Here is an 18,390-nt window from a genome sequence, read left to right as displayed (position 1 = left end):
TTGAGTTTCACCTGTATATCCCTAGTTCAAATTGTCTGAAAGTCAATCAAGTCTATAGGGCAGCTACTTTAATATTACCATGTCTGCCTCACAATTATGACTCTCCTACTGAATGCCTTGTTGGAGTCAGGATCTATTAAACTCCAGAAACATTATAAAAGCATATAGCAAACTCCACCTTGTGCTTTTGGGGAAAGAACTGGAAAAAGAAGTAGAACTAGGGGAAAGAGGAAAAGAAAAAGGTTTTTTTAAAAAACAAAAATCATTGCCAGGGATAGGTCTCATTTTTGTTTTTTCAGCAGTAATCCTAAAACACGCCTAGAGGTTCTACTGATAAACAAGTTTAAATAAAACAATAGGGAATTACTTACCAACTCTTTCCGGAGCCAATTTAATGCTTCATCAATGTTTCCAAAGCCACACACTTTCTCCGGGACAAGCAGAATTGGCTGTCTGGAAGAGCTTCCATTGATATGAACCTGCACTTCTCTCAAAGAAATATTTTCCTCTGTTGGTTTCTTCTCTTGCCTGCCCATGTCCTCCTCAGGAGGTTTGGGATAGCTCTTCCAGGCCAGTCCTTCCAGCTGAGCTTTCCACTCCAAATATGAAGGCCTCCTGGTCTCCAGCCTCAGTTTCTCTGTCAGGGCTTTCAGATTCCGCAGATGGTCATCCAATGGGGGATCACCTTCAGCCTTATCATCCACACTATCCAGCATTTCTTCTATCTGGATTTCTGGCATGGATGTCATCCTTTCTGCTGAGAAATCAGAAACATCCACTGAAAGGTTTGCAGTAGCGTCCCAGGTGCAGGCAGGACCATTCAAACAGAGATCTGCTCCTCAGAACTTCCTGGACACACAGCAGTTTTCTCTACTCAATTCAAGACACTCCTTTCATCCAACCATCTAAGCAGAAAAACAAAGGCATATTGTTTGATTCAGCCGGGAACCATTAAAAAAAGAAAAAGAATGCACACGAAATCAGAACTTCCTTCTATGGCTTGACTTGAGAAGAAATGGAAGTTGAATATTTCAGCTTAAGAAAACATTTAGCTAAGAGGTTTTGCACAGCTATCTGGCGAAGGTCTGGGGCAAGAGCAAACAAGCTTTTAGCTTTGCAGGGAAACACTTTGCTGCAATGAGACTTGTCAAGAACTATGCTTCAGGCCACAAAGTGGATTATTAAGGATGAAGTCAGACATTAAGAAGAAATGCGATGACGGGGTGTTACACAAATTAATAAACTCTGATTGTTATATTGTGCTTAACATGTTCTGAACTTTTTACCATTATTCTTTGCAATACAAGAGGAAGAGATTGGGATAGTAAGGATGGAAAACCTGTGTCACTTCAAGAGGCGCCTTTAGGTAAAGGTAAAGTTTCCCCTCATACATATGTGCTAATCGTTCCTGAATCTAGGGAGTGGTGCTGATCCCCATTTCAAAGCCAAAGAGCCAGCACTGTCCAAAGACATCTCCATGGTCATGTGACCAGGACAGAACATTGTTGCCTTCCCACCAAAGGTGGTCCCTATTTTTCTACTTGCATATTTACATGCTTTAAAACTGCTAGGTTAGCAGAAGCTGGGACAAGTAACAGGAGCTCACTCCATTATGTGGCGCTAGGGATTCGAACCGTTAAACAGCCGACCTTTCTGATCAACACGCTCAGCGTCTTAGCCACTGAGCCACTGCATTCCTAACTGAAGGATAAATAAATAAACATTCTTTATAGATAAATAAATAAATAAAGGAGCTGCCTTTACGGAGGGTCAAATTAGGCATCATGCAAATAATGCATATATCAATGTCTGAGCATATTTTAAACTGAAAAGGAAATGTGGAGGTTGTGATCACCAGTGAAAGAGTATCCTGCAGAGAAAGGACTTACAGCTCACATACAGCAGTATTTTCGATCACATTTGAATCCACCAGATATTGCTCTTTTGGGCACTCATGATGAATAATAGTTGAGGGTTTCACTTTTGAGGTGTGAAGAATGGATTACATACTGCCACTGTTCCCCACAATTTCTCCACTCAGACCCGGCATCTTCTCTGGCTGCTTTTTAGTTACAACAAAAACACATTTGGAGCAGTGGTAGGATCCTAACCAGTTTACTATTGGTTCGCTGAGAGGGCATTTTGCGTATGCACTACTCACTTCTCTAGTGCGTGTGCACACCTCACGTTGCTGCGCATGCGCAGTTGACTGAAAACTGTTCTGTGCATGCGCAGAAACATGCCGGCAACAGCAGAAGAGACTGGGGAACCAGTTCGAGGGCGTAGCAGGCCTGGGTCGCTTCTGGTTCCAGCGACCCAGGCCAGCATACCATTACCAGTTCAGCCGAACCGGTCCAAACCAGTAGGAACCCACCACTGATTTGGAGGCTATTTTCATATTTCAAAAAATTTATACTTTAGCATTCCAGTCTTCACTCCAGAGAAAGTGTTAACATTTACCTGGGATTACCCCTATTGTGGTTGATGTAAGCTCCCAAGTCTTCTTCAAACAACCAAACTTGGTCACAATAAATGATAAACTGCTAACTGAATAAGTAAAGTGAGTTTCTGCAGAGGTATCTTCAAATTTCACTTGCAATATGGTTTACGCAACTCCTATTTATTACAAAGTCACATAGTCCTGTACTTGAAGCCCCTTGTTCTAAAGTCCAATGTAAAGCAAAACCAGTTCTTTGTCCATTTGAGAACATGGAGAGAAAGGAGTCCTTGGACATCAAAGTACATGCACATTAAAGAGTAATCAGAGTAATTGGGTCATTCTGTCTGTTGAATGCTACCTGGGCCTCCTGTAATTTAAACACCAAATCTGTAATTATTTCAATGGAATCTTTTCACAGAAAGAATCACCATGAAGAATAAATATCTACTTTTTCATCCTCTTCATCATTTGCACAGGTGATTCAAGTGAAATATTATAATTCTTTATTGCACATTTTGGTTTTAGCACTACCAAGATGAATTAGCTTTTTTTTTCTTTTTAGAAATGGCTATATATGGTAGCACAACAAGTAGAGTTCTCTTAATACACCCGGTATAGTCAATACAGAAATAAATATTTGCTTCCTTAAAGTGGCCCAAAATGGTTGGGTACCTGAAAAAAAACCTAAGGTGTTTCCCCACATCCCCTAAGCATGGGGCACACATGTCCCAACAACCTCCCTTTTCTGTTAAATCCCCATGAAGTCTTCATCTCATCTCCAGACCATGACTAAGCTAACTATAAGTTGTTCTTAGCCAAATTAGTTTTAATGTTTTCCCTTTCAGTCTGGTACCAGCCAAGAGCAACTGCAAAATGTATAAAATTCTCTTAGGAATTGTCACCCATCGTTTATGAAGGAAAGCAGGGGATTTAGCAGTGACTGGGGAAAGAATAAATAGAGAGCAGGGACTATCTGATCTGCAGCAAAAGACCACTACATGACAGTAAAGAGATACAGAAAAGTCTATTGTTCATCATCTATTGGTTATCCAACGTTTTGCACCCCAAATCTAGTAATCTGGATTACTAAAAAATGGCTAGAGGAATTTACACCTATAAACTCCATAAATTGAAGAAACTTCAATTCAATTATCTTTTTCCAGATTGCCTTGAAAAAGCTAGTTTATGGTGTTTCCCCACTTTCCATTAAGCATGGGACCTACATGCCCTGGCAACATCTTTTTTTTCTGCAAAGTCCCTTTTAAGTCTTCATCTCATCCCCAGGCCATGACTGAGATAAATGCACGAAAAATATAGTAAATTTCATTATTCATTTATTTTTTGCCAACCCAAGGATGACCTCATCTTAAGAGTGGGAAAAAGCTCCAAGTCGTGAGAATCTGTTCCATCTTTTCCTTTCTTCTTGCATTTACAGGTTATGTTCCCTCTTGAGAAGCTCAAAGCAGCATTCTTAATGTTCTCCATAGTATTATTCTGTGTCAGGTAGTTTGGCTAAGAGATAAAACAAGGGTGATTTGACATATGGATTTAATTATTCTAAAATATCAGGCAATACTATCACCTAGAAACAGATGTGGGGCTTGATGTAATCTTTGTTCTGCCATTACATTTAAGAATAGAATAGAATAGAATAGAATAACAGAATTGGAAGGTACCTTGAGGTCTTCTAGTCCAACCCCCTACTTAGGCAGGAAATCCTACACCACTTCTGACAAATGGATATCCAACAACTTATTAAAAATATCCAGTTTTGGAGCATTTACAACTTCTGGATTCAAGTTGTTCCACTGATTAATTGTTCTAACTGTCAGGAAGTTTCTCCTCAGTTCTAAGTTGCTTCTCTCCTTGATTAGTTTCCACCCATTGCTTCTTATCCTACCCTCAGGTGCTTTGGAGAATAGCTTGACTCCCTTTTCTTTGTGACAACCCCTGAGATATTGGAACACTGCTATCATGTCTCCCCTAGTCCTTCTTCTCATTAAACTAGACATACTCAGTTCCTGCAACCGCTCTTCATATGTTTCACCCTCCAGACCCTTAATCATCTTTGTTGCTCTTCTCTGCACTCTTTCTAGAGTCTCCACATCTTTTCTACATCATGGTGACCAAAACTGAATGCAGTTATTCCAAGTGTGGCCTTACCAAGGCATTATAAAGTGGTATTAACACTTCACGTAATCTTCATTCTATCCCTATTTCCTCTCTTAGTCATTGGGGTTCATGCAATCCTGAACAAATTTTTGTAAAACTGAGTTTCATTTCTTCCGAGAATAGAAAAACATACACTGTAGGTAAAAATCTGGTTGTCAGAACTAGCTGGGTTCACACAACCATTAAACCTGAATTAGCAAAATAGAGAGGCACAGTTTGGTTTAGGGGTTAAGAGAACAGGCTAGAAGCAGAGTCTGTGAATTCTAGTCTCACTTTAGACACAAAGTCAGTTGGGTGACTTTGAGTCAATCATTTTCTCTCAGCCCCAGGAAGGAGGCAATGGCAAACTACTTATGCAAGACCTTGCCAGGAAAACTTCAGGGACCTGCCCAGGCAGTCTCTGAGAATTGAACATGATTGAACAGAAGGGGGGAAAATACAACTGCTAGTTTCACTTCACAAGCTCTGCCAAAAGAAATAAAGCTTATTCTTGTTTAAGACAATGGCCTAGTTACCACATGTTGAACAGCAAAGCACTCAATTGTTTTAACTTAATCTAGTGATTTGGGCAAATCCAACCACAGGGTGAGGTTGTAGCATTTAAAATGCAAGTAAGAGCTGACACAATTTAATGATTATCTATAAATATACAAATAGAAATGTAACCTGTCAAAATGTTCTTCTCCCCGATGGTTTTCCAGAATCTTTTCTCCATGCATGAACATGTTTCCAGACCCTTTTAAGTTATACTGTTGTGATTCCTAGAAGAACAAATGTTTCTTTGTCCTTTCAGATATTTGTAACCCACCCTAAGTGCAAATGAATAGGAAATCTTTGAAGCTCCCCTTAATAAAGATTTAGGCCATTCATTCCATCAAAACCTCGCAGGGTTGTTGTTGTGGGGAAAAGAGAAGAAGGGAGGAATATTAAATATGTTTGTTTATTTGAGTTATTTTTCAAAATAATAAAAGCAGGATTTTTAAAAAAACAGTACAGTGCTGATATCAAGCCTTGACCGAAGGATATCTGTCTCCATGGTTACAATGATCCTTTTGTCCTTACATTAGGAAGATCTGTTTAATCTAGGGGAATGAATCAACCAGTTCTAGTAATAAAAATGGTTGTTCGTGCAGAATGAGGAAATGTTCCTCTCATCCTCAATACAATACAATACAATACAATAGTAGACTTGGAAGGGACCTTGGAGGTCTTCTAGTCCAACCGCCAGCCTAGGCAGGAAACCCTATACCGTTTCAGACAGATGGCTATCCAACATCTTCTTAAAGACTTCCAGTGTTGGGGCATTCACAACTTCTGGAGGCAAGCTGTTCCACTGATTAATTGTTCTAACTGTCACGAAATTCCTCCTCAGTTCTAAGTTGCTTCTCTCCTTGATTAGTTTCCACCCATTGGTTCTTGTTCTACCCCCAGGTGCCTTGGAAAATAGTTTGACTCCCTCTTCTTTGTGGCAACCCCTGAGATATTGGAACACTGCTATCATGTCTCCCCTAGTCCTTCTTTCTATTAAACTAGACATACCCAGTTCCTGCAACCGTTCTTCTATTTTTTAGTCTCCAGTCCCCTAATCATCTTTCTTGCTCTTCTCTGCACTCTTTCTAGAGTCTCCACATCTTTTCTACATCGTGGTGACCAAAACTGAATGCAGTATTCCAAGTATGGCCTTACCAAGGCATTATAAAGTGGTATTAACACTTCACGTGATCTTGATTCTATCCCTCTGTTTATGTAGCCTAGAACTGTGTTGGCTTTTTTGGCAGCTGCTGCACACTGCTGGCTCATATTTAAATGGTGGACCACTAGGACTCCAAGATCCCTCTCTCAGTTACTACTTTTGAGCAAGGTACCACCTGTACTGTACCTGTGCATTTCATTTGTGTTGCCTAAATGTAGAACCTTACTCTTTTCACCATTGAATTTCATTTTGTTAGATAGTGCCCAATGTTCAAGTTTGTCAAGATCCTTCTGTATCTTAAGCCTATCTTCTGGAGTGTTGGCTATTCCTGCCTGTTAAGTCCTCAAGGCTATGAGGCCATTGACTATTATTGCTGGCCCCTGATTGGTTGAGATGCAAACAGCCAGCTGGCAGGAGAATGCAGACATTCTATTGGTTCAGCGTCTGACAGCTCTAGTATGAAAGGGCTGTCAGCTGTCAAATGTTGCTGTTTGCTGGTTTGAGGTTTGCCTTACATTTTGCAGTGTTAAATTGTTAATAAAGGTTCTATTAGCTTCAACCTGCCTTGCTTCAGTTCCTGCCTGCCTTGTTTTCCCTACAGAACACTGACAGCTTGGTGTCATCTGCAAATTTGATGAGTTCCCCATTTATTCCCTCATCCAAATCATTGATGAAGATGTTGAAGAGTACTGGGCCCAAAACAGAGCCTTGGGGTACTCCACTGCATACCTCCCTCCATGTAGATGCAGTTCCATTGAGGACTACACGTTGAGTGCGGTTGGTCAGCCAGTTACAAATCCATCTGGTGGTGATGCTGTTCAACCCACATTCTTCTACTTTATCTAGTAGTAGCTTTCTAGTTCTCCAAGTGGTGGTTGCTGATGATGATGGTGATTTAAAACAACACTCCCTAATCTTCCTTTGGGGAGGTAGGTTGACATACTTCTAAAGAAAGACTTGCTATGTTTCTTTTCAAAGAATGTCTCTGGGGCCCAGAGGTATTTCCATAAATCAGGATGATACTAGAAGCTTGGATTTGCAGAATGCCTGCTTCTTATTTAGTCATTGATTCGGTAATTAAGGAACCTTAAAAAAAATAATGCCTAGCAGGGTAAGGAATCTTGCAAGCACCAAGAAAAAGATGCTGCAGGCATTACTGGGTAAGCTAATTGGTTGACAGTTTGAGGGCACCTGACATGCTGATTTGTGGAAATTAAACTGCTTTTGCTAAAGCATTTCTTAAAATCGTACTACCATCTATTTGCTTTGCTGTGGCGTTTTCAATCTGTATTTGGGAATGTAACAAAATAATTATACATTATAAATTTACCAGACATTTGTCAAAAGGAGGGCATGTCCTCTTTTTTGTCCTCTGTCCGGCAGGCATAGTCTTAAAATCAAACACTGTCAGTCTTTTCAAGTATCTCTTACTATGCAGCTTTTCTCCATGGTACAGTTCTTTCCTAATGTGCTAACTGAAAGTTAACAAGCTTCATTCTGTGACCTTAATTAGTTGATTAGAGCCCTCCTGACAAAGCCTTACTCAGTTACACATAGAAGGGTTTTGCCTCCTAACCGGCTCTAGCACATTCCTGCAATTGAAAAACCAGTCTTTCTGATGCTGGGAAAAGTAATTGTACCTTTATATAGACGTCAGTACATTCTTCCGCAGGTTTTCCCTGGAACTTTTGTTGTAAGAAAGTTAAACAATGTCCCCCTTTCCAGCCCCCACCATTTATCTTTCTCTCTAATTGTTGTTTACTCTTTCTGATACCTGGTAGCTTTAAGTCCAAGGGCTACTAGAATTCAAAAGGATAATGTGATAGATTCTGAGACTGATCGGTTCATTATAAATTTTTCAATGTTTCTCTCATTTAAACACTCACTTATAGATGCAGTACAGGCAACCCTCGCTTAATTGGGACTGGCAATTCCATTCCTAAGTGATGTGGTCATCAAGAAAAACATCACATGACCATGACAGACTTACAACCTCACTTCTGCTGTCATTGTTAAGCGAGATATCAGATGACCGGAACTTGCAATTGGGCTGCTCCCTTCTCCATTGACTCTGTTTACCAGAAGTCGACTGTAAAGCATGCAAATAGTGACCTGGTAGTAACAAGGACTGCAATGGTTGAATAATGTGAGGACCAGTCATAAAGTTACTTTTTCAGTGCTGTTATTAAACAGGGCAGTCATTAAGCGAGGACAACCTGTTGTGCATGGAGAAAGTTAAAACTACAATACGTTTTGCTGATAGCTTCCTATGTGAAAGGAAGTTTTGTGTCTAAATAAATAATCTTTTGACCCTCACTCTATCTGCCTGCCTATAAAAAGGATTTTATCCTTTAACTTTATCGAATGAATACATTTTTAATGTGGTCTGAGCCTGAGTATTATATGTCAGTGTTAGTGGAAGAAACTATTTCTAGCTTTAATTTTTTTTCCAATAAAGCATAAAAAGAATTTTGTTGGATGACCCTAAAAGCTTTTTTATACTCTGTTTTCCAGAAATGTGCCCTACTGAGGATCTCAAGACAAGTGTAAAAACCATGCTCATGTTCAGAGCCTGTTCAGAGCCAGGTTGCCCCTGATTTCAAAGATATAGATACAGATTAGCAGAATTGGAAGGGATCTTGTAGGTCATCTACTCCAACCCCCTGCACTACACCATTTTTGATAGATGGCAGTTCATTCTCTTTCAGTGATAAAGCTCCCACAAGCTATTCCATTGGTTGATTGTTCTCATTGTCAGAAAATTTCTCCTTATTTCCAGGTTGAATCTCTCTTTGTTCATTTCCCATCCATTATGCCTTCTCTGGCCTTTGGGTGCCTTGGAAAATAGCTTGACCCCCTCCTCTATGTGGCAGCCCCTCAAATATTGGAATGCTGCTGTCATGTCTCCCCTGATCCTTCTCTTCACTAGACTAGCTGTGCCCAGTTCCTGCAAACGTTCATCGTGTGTTTTAGCCTCCAGTACCCTAATCACCTTGGTTGCTCTTCTCTACACTTTTTCTGGAGTCTCAACATCTTTCTTATAATGTGGTGACCAAAACTGGGTAAAGTATTCTAGGTGTGGTCTTACTAAGGCTTTATAGAGTGGTATTATTATCTCACTTGATCTTGATTGTATCCCTCTATTAATGCAATTTAGGATTGCATTGGCTTTTTTGGCTGCCATCCCACACTGCTGACTGCTGACTCACAGTTTGGCCTCAAAAAGCTTTCTTATTTCATTTTCCAGAAAGATGAGTACTAAGGATCTCAAGCCAAGCATAAAAGCTATGTTCATGTTCAGAGCTATTCAGAGTCAGGTTGCCCCTGATTTCAAAAAGCAGTCACAATTAAGGTTAGCATTTCTGAAAATGAAACTTAGACTTGTACCATCACAATGCATGCAAAACATAGGAGATCCTGAGATGTGCACAATTAAAAAAGCACCCTTTGTTATTTTTAAAAAGGGTAAAGGTTTGGTACTTTTTTATCATGTATTTTGGACTTTAGATTTCTGTGATTTGGAATATTTGTAATGATCTTTTAATGACAGGTAATTAAAGCCTGGGTTAATTTATTCTTGTGCCTTCTATTGTTTAGATTTAATGTTCTACATGATTCCCAAGGTCTGTTGATTCAGGATACATAAACAATGTAAATAAATAAACATGCGGCTAAACAGGATATAGAAAATGCACTCTACCTTCCACTCTCTTGTACAAAGTAGAGTGGAGGGTAATGTTATATGTAAATTATGCGGATACAATTTTTAACTGTCTTTCTATAGAAGCCTGAGATCACCTGAGATTTTAATGGCTTGGTTCCATGTAACATTTCCCAGACCATCTGTTGATTTTGTTTATAAAATTACCCTAGCGAGCCACTTGGGTATGTACTTAAGCAAGAAGCATTCCTTTATGACTTGAAGGATCTCTTCTTACATAATGAGCTACCTACACAAAGTTAAAAAGAAAAAGCATCTACTAACCAGGAAACATTCAGGGAAATACACCTATAAAGGGCAGACATTTACAAGGTGCGGTTGCCTCAGTTGTTGATTAGAAGTTCATAATGGAATTTCTTGTTGGCAGATCTCAGTTTGGCAGATCTCACAATGTTCTCTGGCTAAAAAAGGACAAAAAATAGTGGCTGGCATAGTTCCAAGCTCCATGGCAGCAATTTCTTTCCCCACCCGAGAGAAATCTTCCCCCTTAAGGGAGTTGATTAGAATTTCTGAAGTATAGCCATGCTCTAAGCCTAAGCATTGCCATACGGAATGCATTTGCATTTTTTTCTAGATCTTATGAGTACCAGTAGCTCTCGGCTTATGACCACAATTGAGCCCAAAATTTCTGTTACTAAGAGAGACATGAGTTCTCCCCATTTTATGACCTTTCTTGCCACCATTAAGTGAACCACTACTGTTGTTAAATTAGTAACTCGGTTGTTAAGTGAATCTGGCTTCCTCATTGACTTTGCGTGTCAGAAGGTCGCAAAAGGTGACCTGAAGTACACTGCAACCATCATAAATATGAGTCAGTTGCCAAGCATCTGAATTTTGATCATGTGACCATAGGGATGCTGTAACAGTCATAAGTGTGAAACATGATCATAAGTCAGTGCCGTTTTCCCAGTGCCGTTGTAACTTTGAACGGTCACCAAAGGAAGCGTTGTCAGTTCAAGATTACGTGTTGTTAGTTGCGAAGTCATGTCTGACCCATCGCGACCCCATGGACAATGTTCCTCCAGGCCTTCCTTGTCCTCTACCATCTTCTGGAGTCCATTTAAGCTCACGCCTTCTGCTTCGGTGATTCCATCCAGCCACCTCATTCTCTGTCATCCCCTTCTTCTCTTGCCCTCAATTGTTCCCAGCATTAGGCTCTTCTCCAGTGACTCCTTCCTTCTCATTAGGTGGCCAAAGTATTTGAGTTTCATCTTCAGGATCTGGCCTTCTAAACAGCAGTCAGGGTTGATCTCCTCTAGGACTGACCGGTTGGATTGCCTTGCAGTCCAAGGGACACTCAGGAGTCTTCTCCAGCACCATAGTTCAAAGGCCTCAATTCTTTGTTGCTCAGCCTTTCTTATGGTCCAACTTTCACAGCTATACATTGCAACTGGGGAAACTATAGCCTTGACTATACACACTTTTGTTTGCATTGTGATGTCTCGGCTTTTTAGTATGCTGTGTAGAGTTGCCATAGCTTTCCTCCCCAGGAGCAAACATCTTTTAATTTCTTGGCTACAGTCCCCATCTGCAGTGATCTTGGAGCCCGGGAAAATAAAATCTGTTACTACCTCCATTTCTTCCCCATCTATTTTCCAGGGATTGAGAGGGCCAGTTTTGCACTCTCCTCCTTAACCCACATCAAGAGGCTCTTTAGTTCCTCTTCACTTTCTGCCATTAGAGGATTACTTATACAATGGGATATTATCCAAAGGGAATGACGTGGATTGCTAAATTCTGTAAAATGTAATATTTTATCTGTATGCTTGCACACGTCATGGATGACAAGAATAGATAGGAGGAATGATATCTAGGTAATCAGGTTATTATTTTTATTTGTTTGTTTGTTTAAATGTATTAGCTGCCCAACCTCAAAAGATCACACACCCAACTCCAAAACTACTCTTTTTCGCTTACAATGAAAAACCAATCTAAAGAAAAATGCCACTAACCAGAGAGAAAAGTACAAAAAGAGAGCAAGCAAAACCAAAAATGGTCTCCATGACCCATCTGTCCCCAGGGCCTGGGAGAACAATTTCTTCAACAATTTCCTGAAGAACATTGGGGCACGAGGAGAGAATATTCCAGGAGTCAGGAATTGCAACAGGTTTGCTATTTGCATTTTCAGCATTCTATTTTTATCATTCATATTGCTCCCTTGTTATTATTGTCTGCTTCCTTTTTGTTTGTTTTCTGGGTCTGTCTTAGGTTTGGAATTTTTCCACAGGAAAAGAGAAGCAGGATATAATCCAAGGAAATAAGCAAAGCCTCCCCCAGCCCGCTTGCCTGGGAAAACACTGATTGATAGATTAAGAACAAGAAGATCTGACCTGGTTTGAGAAAGTTGACTGAGACTTAAGCTTGTATTGATTTGATTAAATAAGTACAAACCCATATTTCAGATACATCTTTCATGAAATACTGAACTCTTTCTTGCTTTCCTTGTTTGTTTGCTGAGAAAGAATGACTTTAGCCAAGTGCTTCTCAATATGGGGATTTTGATTCCCAGAATTCCCCAGCCCGAGCATGGCATTTCAACTACGCTGTTAATAACAAAACTACAGCTGAGAGGCCATCTATTGGGTAACTTTAGAAGTATTGTGAAATCTCAAGAGCTGGTTATGGGTGAAGAGATTGTTCTCTCTCTCCTTCATTCTGCAATATTCTGTAAACAGAGGGAGATAGCATATAAAAACAAGAGTGGGAGAGGGTGTTTTTTTTAAAGAAGGATTTTTGTAGCACAGAAAATGCATTTGGATCAAATTTCCCTTTTCCAAAATAATTTCCTGTTTCTTAAAAATACTAATAAAGAAACATATATAACACTGAGGCTGCACATCCCAATCTAGTGACCATATATGTCTTGGGCTACAAGTTACATTACATGACAACTGCCAGTGTTATCTGGGAAAAGATTGATTTAGTGTCTATGTTCAATCATCATTTACCAAGACCAACATCACCTTTACATCAACCCTGACATCAACTGGGAAACAAACTCTGCACCAAGTGGAAGATCCAACAGGTTCCTAACAAACCTAGCAGACAACTTTGTTTTCCAAAAAGTAGAGAAGGGAACAAGGGGATCAGCCATATTGGACTTAATTCTCACTAACAGAGAGGAAATGATAGAAGGTGTTGAAGCCATAGGAACCCTCGGGGCAAGTGACCATGCAATATTGGAATTCAACATTATCCAAACACAAGTAGTAGAACAAAGTCAAACTAGTGTCTTGGACTTTAAGAACGCTAATTTCAATAAACTTAGAGAGAGCTTGGGAAAAATTCCATGGATGAGAATCCTCAAGGGGAAAACAACTCAAGAAGCTTGGGAAATTTTGAAAAATGAGATTACAAAAGCCCAGTCTAGCACAATACCAATGAAGAAGAAAAATAACAGCTCCCAAAAGAAACCAGCATGGCTGCACAAAGAGCTATCTGACAAACTGAAAGACAAAAAAGGTAAGTATAACAAGTGGAAGGAGGGGGACATAACTAAGGCAGAATATCAGCAAATAGCCCGAGCCTGTAAAGATGAAGTGAGGAAAGCTAAGGCTCACAATGAAGAAAGGCTTGCCACAAAAGTAAAAATTAACAAAAAAAGCTTCTTCCAACATGTTAAAAACAAGAAAAAAGTTAAGGAAACAATTGGTCCATTGCTAGGAGAAAGTGGCAAGAAGGTGACAAGCAACAGGGAGAAAGCAGAACTATTTAACTCATGTTTTGCATCTGTCTTTACACAAAGGGATAAAACAGTCCAACCTATCAAAAGCAGCACCACAAAAATCAGATTAGGAACACAAATTGAAATAGGGAAGAAAATGGTAAGTGAGCACCTGTCTACCCTAGACGAGTTCAAATCACCAGGACCGGATGGATTACACCCCAGGGTTCTGAAGGAACTAGCAGACGAGATCTCAGAACCACTGAATTATATCTTTCAGAGATCCTGGAACACCGGGGAACTACCAGAGGACTGGAAAAGAGCTGATGTGGTTCCCATCTTCAAAAAAGGGAAAAAATTAGATCCAGGAAACTACAGACCTATCAGCCTGACCTCAATACCAGGAAAGATTCTGGAAAAAATAATCAAGCAACGAATTTGCGAACACCTAGAAGCAAACAAAGTAATAGCCAAAAGCCAACATGGGTTTGTCAAAAACAGATCATGCCAGACTAATCTTATTGCATTCTTTGATAATGTGACAAAATAAGTGGACCAGAGGAATGCCGTTGATATAGTTTACTTGGACTTCAGTAAGGCTTTTGATAAGGTAGACCATAACCTACTACTAGATAAAGTAGAAGAATGTGGGTTAGACAGCATCACCACCAGATGGATTCGTAACTGGCTGACCAACCACCCTCAACGTGTAGTCCTCAATGGAACTGCATCTACATGGAGGGAAGTATGCAGTGGAGTACCCCAAGGCTCTGTTTTGGGCCCAGTACTCTTCAACATCTTCATCAATGATTTGGATGAGGGTTAGGGTTAGGGGAACTCATCAAATTTGCAGATGACACCAAGCTGGTAGGAATAGCCAACACTCCAGAAGATAGGCTTAAGATACAGAAGGATCTTGACAAACTTGAACATTGGGCACTATCTAATAAAATGAAATTCAATGAAGAAAAGAGTAAGGTTCTACATTTAGGCAACAAAAACGAAATGCACAGGTACAGTATAGGTGATACCTTGCTCAGTAGTAGTAACTGTGAAAGGGATCTTGGAGTCCTAGTGGGCAACCATTTAAATATGAGCCAGCAGTGTGCAGCAGCTGCCAAAAAAGCCAACACAGTCCTAGGCTGCATCAACAGAGGGATAGAATCAAGATCACGTGAAGTGTTAATACCACTTTATAATGCCTAAGATAAGGCCACACTTGGAGTACTGCATTCAGTTCTGGTCGCCACGATGTAAAAAAGATGTGGAGACTCTAGAAAGAGTGCAGAGAAGAGCAACAAAGATGATTAGGGGACTGGAGACTAAAACATATGAAGAACGGTTGCAAGAACTGGGTATGTCTAGTTTAATAGAAAGAAGGACTAGGGGAGACATGATAGCAGTGTTCCAATATCTCAGGGGTTGCCACAAAGAAGAGGGAGTCAAGCTATTTCCCAAGACACCTGAGGGTAGAACAAGAAGCAATGGGTGGAAACTAATCAAGGAAAGAAGCAACTTAGAACTGAGGAGAAATTTCCTGACAGTTAGAACAATTAATCAGTGGAACAGCTTGCCTCCAGAAGTTGTGAATGCCCCAACACTGGAAGTCTTTAAGAAGATGTTGGATAGCCATTTGCCTGAAACGGTATAGGGTTTCCTGCCTAGGCAGGGGGTTGGACTAGAAGGCCTCCAAGGTCCCTTCCAACTCTACTATTGTATTATACATGGGTCCTGTCTGGGATTACTGGCCCCTTCCCAATGCTGCTATGTGTCACTCTTTTATTGTAGACAGTTTGGTGTAGTGATTAAGGGATTGGCTTAGAAATCAGAAGTCACTGAGTCCTAGACCTCCCTTAGACATGAAAATCAACTGGATGATTTTGGGCTACTTCCTTCTCTCAGTCCAACTTCTTTAACAGAGTTGTTGTGTAGAAAACAGGAGATGAGTATTCAGTATGTTCACCACCTTGAGTTGAAAGAAATGCATGAATGCATGCATGTATATCAGTGGTGAAATTCAGCCGGTTTTATGCAGTTCGGGTAAAGCGGTAGCTGTTCGCGTCCCAATTTTTATGCTCTGTGCGTGCGCGGAAGGTCCTGCACATGCATGGAAGTCGCGCATGCATTCAAATTTGTGGAACCAGTAGCGAAGGTAAGTTGATTTCACCCCTAATGTATATGTATATACAGATAGTCCCTGACTTACAACTATTTATTTAGCAAGTATTAAAAATTATAAGTGCATTGGGGGGGAAAGTGCCTGGAGCCCCACTTGAACACCATTGGCATTGACAAAATCACCATCAGTCAATTACAAAAGGCAGCTTTACTTAGAATAGCTTACATCGTGTGACAGCATATTGAGTCAAACGACAACATCTGACCATCCCACATCCTTAGAAAGAACTTGGTAGATGGATAAAAATGCCAAATCCATCTTAAATATATGGTTGACTGGGTGGCCAGTCATATTACAATATGAAATAAAATATATAAGAAATAAGATTAAAAACAAAATCTGTAGCTCCTTCAAACTGTGCCATGACCCTACCATTTAAAATTTCCCATCATGTCTTAACAAGCTTTGGCACATTATGAGAAATACCCGAAACTATTTGAAAATATGCTAATGCTGCGTGATCCTGCTTGAGACACCTACGAGAACAAAGATGGGTTAACTATTCAGTAGCCAACAGCTGTGCTTAACATTGAGGGTTGCAAGAATGAAAACAGGCAAGGTCACATCGCAGACATGTGGCACGGATGGGAGGTATTGGGAATCTTTGCTTTTTATGTATGATGTGCCTAATTACTGCTACGCTAAAATTCTCATGTTTCCTCTACCATAGATGATGGAGGGAAGAGACATCTTTCTCTCTGGGGATCATCTTTGTAACCCCTTGGCTGCCATATCACAGGAGCTCCTGATTTCTCTGCTACTGGAAGAGGACTATTAGATTTAAAAAAACTCTTTTGAGAAAAAGGAAGCTGAGACCCCATGCAGCAAGTCCACAAGTGATGTTAGAAGAAACAGCTTTTTTCCCCTCTACTGCTTGGCTGCCAATTTTAAGTCAATTAAAACACACACATTCTTCATATATTCATTTTGTATGCACATAGTATTCTTAATGTAGAAATGGTTTATAGAGCATCATTGAAGACAAAGAATCCTCTCTTGAATCTTCAATTCAAAGTTTATCCAAGGCGAAAGTTATAAAGCAAGATAAGGAAGGTGGAGCAAAAATACACCAAGAGAAAAGAAGAATGCAGTTTATTTGCTCACACCAATGAGTTTCTACAGGAAAGGAGGTCTTAAGGGACTAAGTCAAATACCTCCCAAATACTGGAATTTTGAGGAGATGTTTGAAGTAGCAGGGAGAGGTACATAAGTATCTTGCAGCCAAGTGCCACTTTCTCTACCCTACAAAAGGAAGTAAATACATAGATGCAAAGATTGGGACAAGAGTGGCTTGCAATGCAGTGATATCAAATCTCTCTCTCTACGGGCGTGCACACACACACAAACACAAACACACACACACACACACACACACACACACACACACACACAAATGTTTATTCAAAAGAACTAATCAGCCATCACTTGCAGCAAAATTGCTAGCTAGTTTACTTGTTAGAAACCTTAAAGGCAATATTTCAAAGGTAGCATCCAGTTTTTAATATGAAATTTCATTTTAAAGTTAATAATGCATACTGTTTGAGTTCTGTTAAAACAACTTTGTTTCATATGCTGCCACTTAATATTATCAGATGGGAAACATGTAAACCCTACTGCATGTCACATACCCTACAATTGTGTCCTAATGCCATAAACCAAATCTCAGAGTCAAATGTGTAAAGGTACCCCCTCCCCAAAACACTTCCCAGATAGTGAGATGTGTTTGCCTTTTACACTTAAAAATAACAAAATGTTTTAGTACAAATTTTGGATCACATACCCTGCTGGTAACTTGCACTATTTATATAGTTATTTCCCACCTTTATGATTTTTAGAAATAATTCAATATGGCAAACATATCTCATATACTCCTTCCTCCTCCTATTTCCCCCAAAACAGCAACCTTCCGAAGTGGGTTGGGTTGAGAAAGAGTGGTTGGCCCAAGGTCACCCATGCAGCTTTCAGGATCTGGGATTCAGCCAGTTTGTACCTATTCGGGAGAACCGGTTGTTAACTTTCTAAGCAGTTCGGAGAACCAGTTGTTGGGTGAAATCTTATTTTGTTTTTTTCCACTTTACAGGGCTAATCCTGTAAGGAAGGCAGGAAGGAAACATTCTGGTGTTGTTTCTAGCCTAATTTTTATTGCTCTTCTTACAGAAACTGCCTCTCCGGTTAATCCTTATTACATTGTAACAGCTAAGGCGAAGCGCCCATTGACCTGAGTGACGTTGAGTTGGCCATGCCCACATGGTCACATGGCCACCGAGCCACGCCTACCCAGCTGGTCATTAGGGCAATGAACCAGTTGTTAAATTATTTGAATCCCACCACTGAATCTCACAGTTTCCTGGTTTCCTGGTTTCTAGACCAACACCTTAACCGTAAAAGATACTGTATGATGAAATATCCTACAGGGATAATCCATCCATCAACCTTTTTTTGGGGGGGATGTTAATACAATATCTGAGAGTGTTTCACATCACCATACAGATTCTAAGCACAGTTGCATAAAAATAATCAG

The 18,390-nt window shown here is 40.1% G+C and overlaps 1 protein-coding gene across 4 annotated transcripts in view; it reads right to left on the bottom strand.

Moving 5' to 3' along the window:
- Positions 1-18,390, bottom strand: part of FAM167A (family with sequence similarity 167 member A) — a 42,682-nt gene that overhangs the window by 13,076 nt on the left and 11,216 nt on the right. For 2 of the 4 annotated variants that reach the window (XM_081943806.1, XM_081943805.1), the window contains exon 2: positions 372-754. In XM_081943806.1, coding sequence (XP_081799932.1) covers positions 372-754 — 383 coding nt within the window. Of the gene's footprint in view, positions 1-371; positions 906-18,390 lie in introns of all 4 variants that reach the window. The other 2 variants (XM_081943804.1, XM_081943807.1) reach the window with 2 other exon arrangements.

Source organism: Natrix helvetica (genome assembly GCF_964273705.1).
Source record: "Natrix helvetica genome assembly, chromosome: 2".
NCBI classification, from domain to species: Eukaryota; Metazoa; Chordata; class Lepidosauria; order Squamata; family Natricidae; genus Natrix; species Natrix helvetica.
Note: the sequence above shows the minus strand (reverse complement) of the source record. Positions and strands in the feature narration are given on the sequence as shown.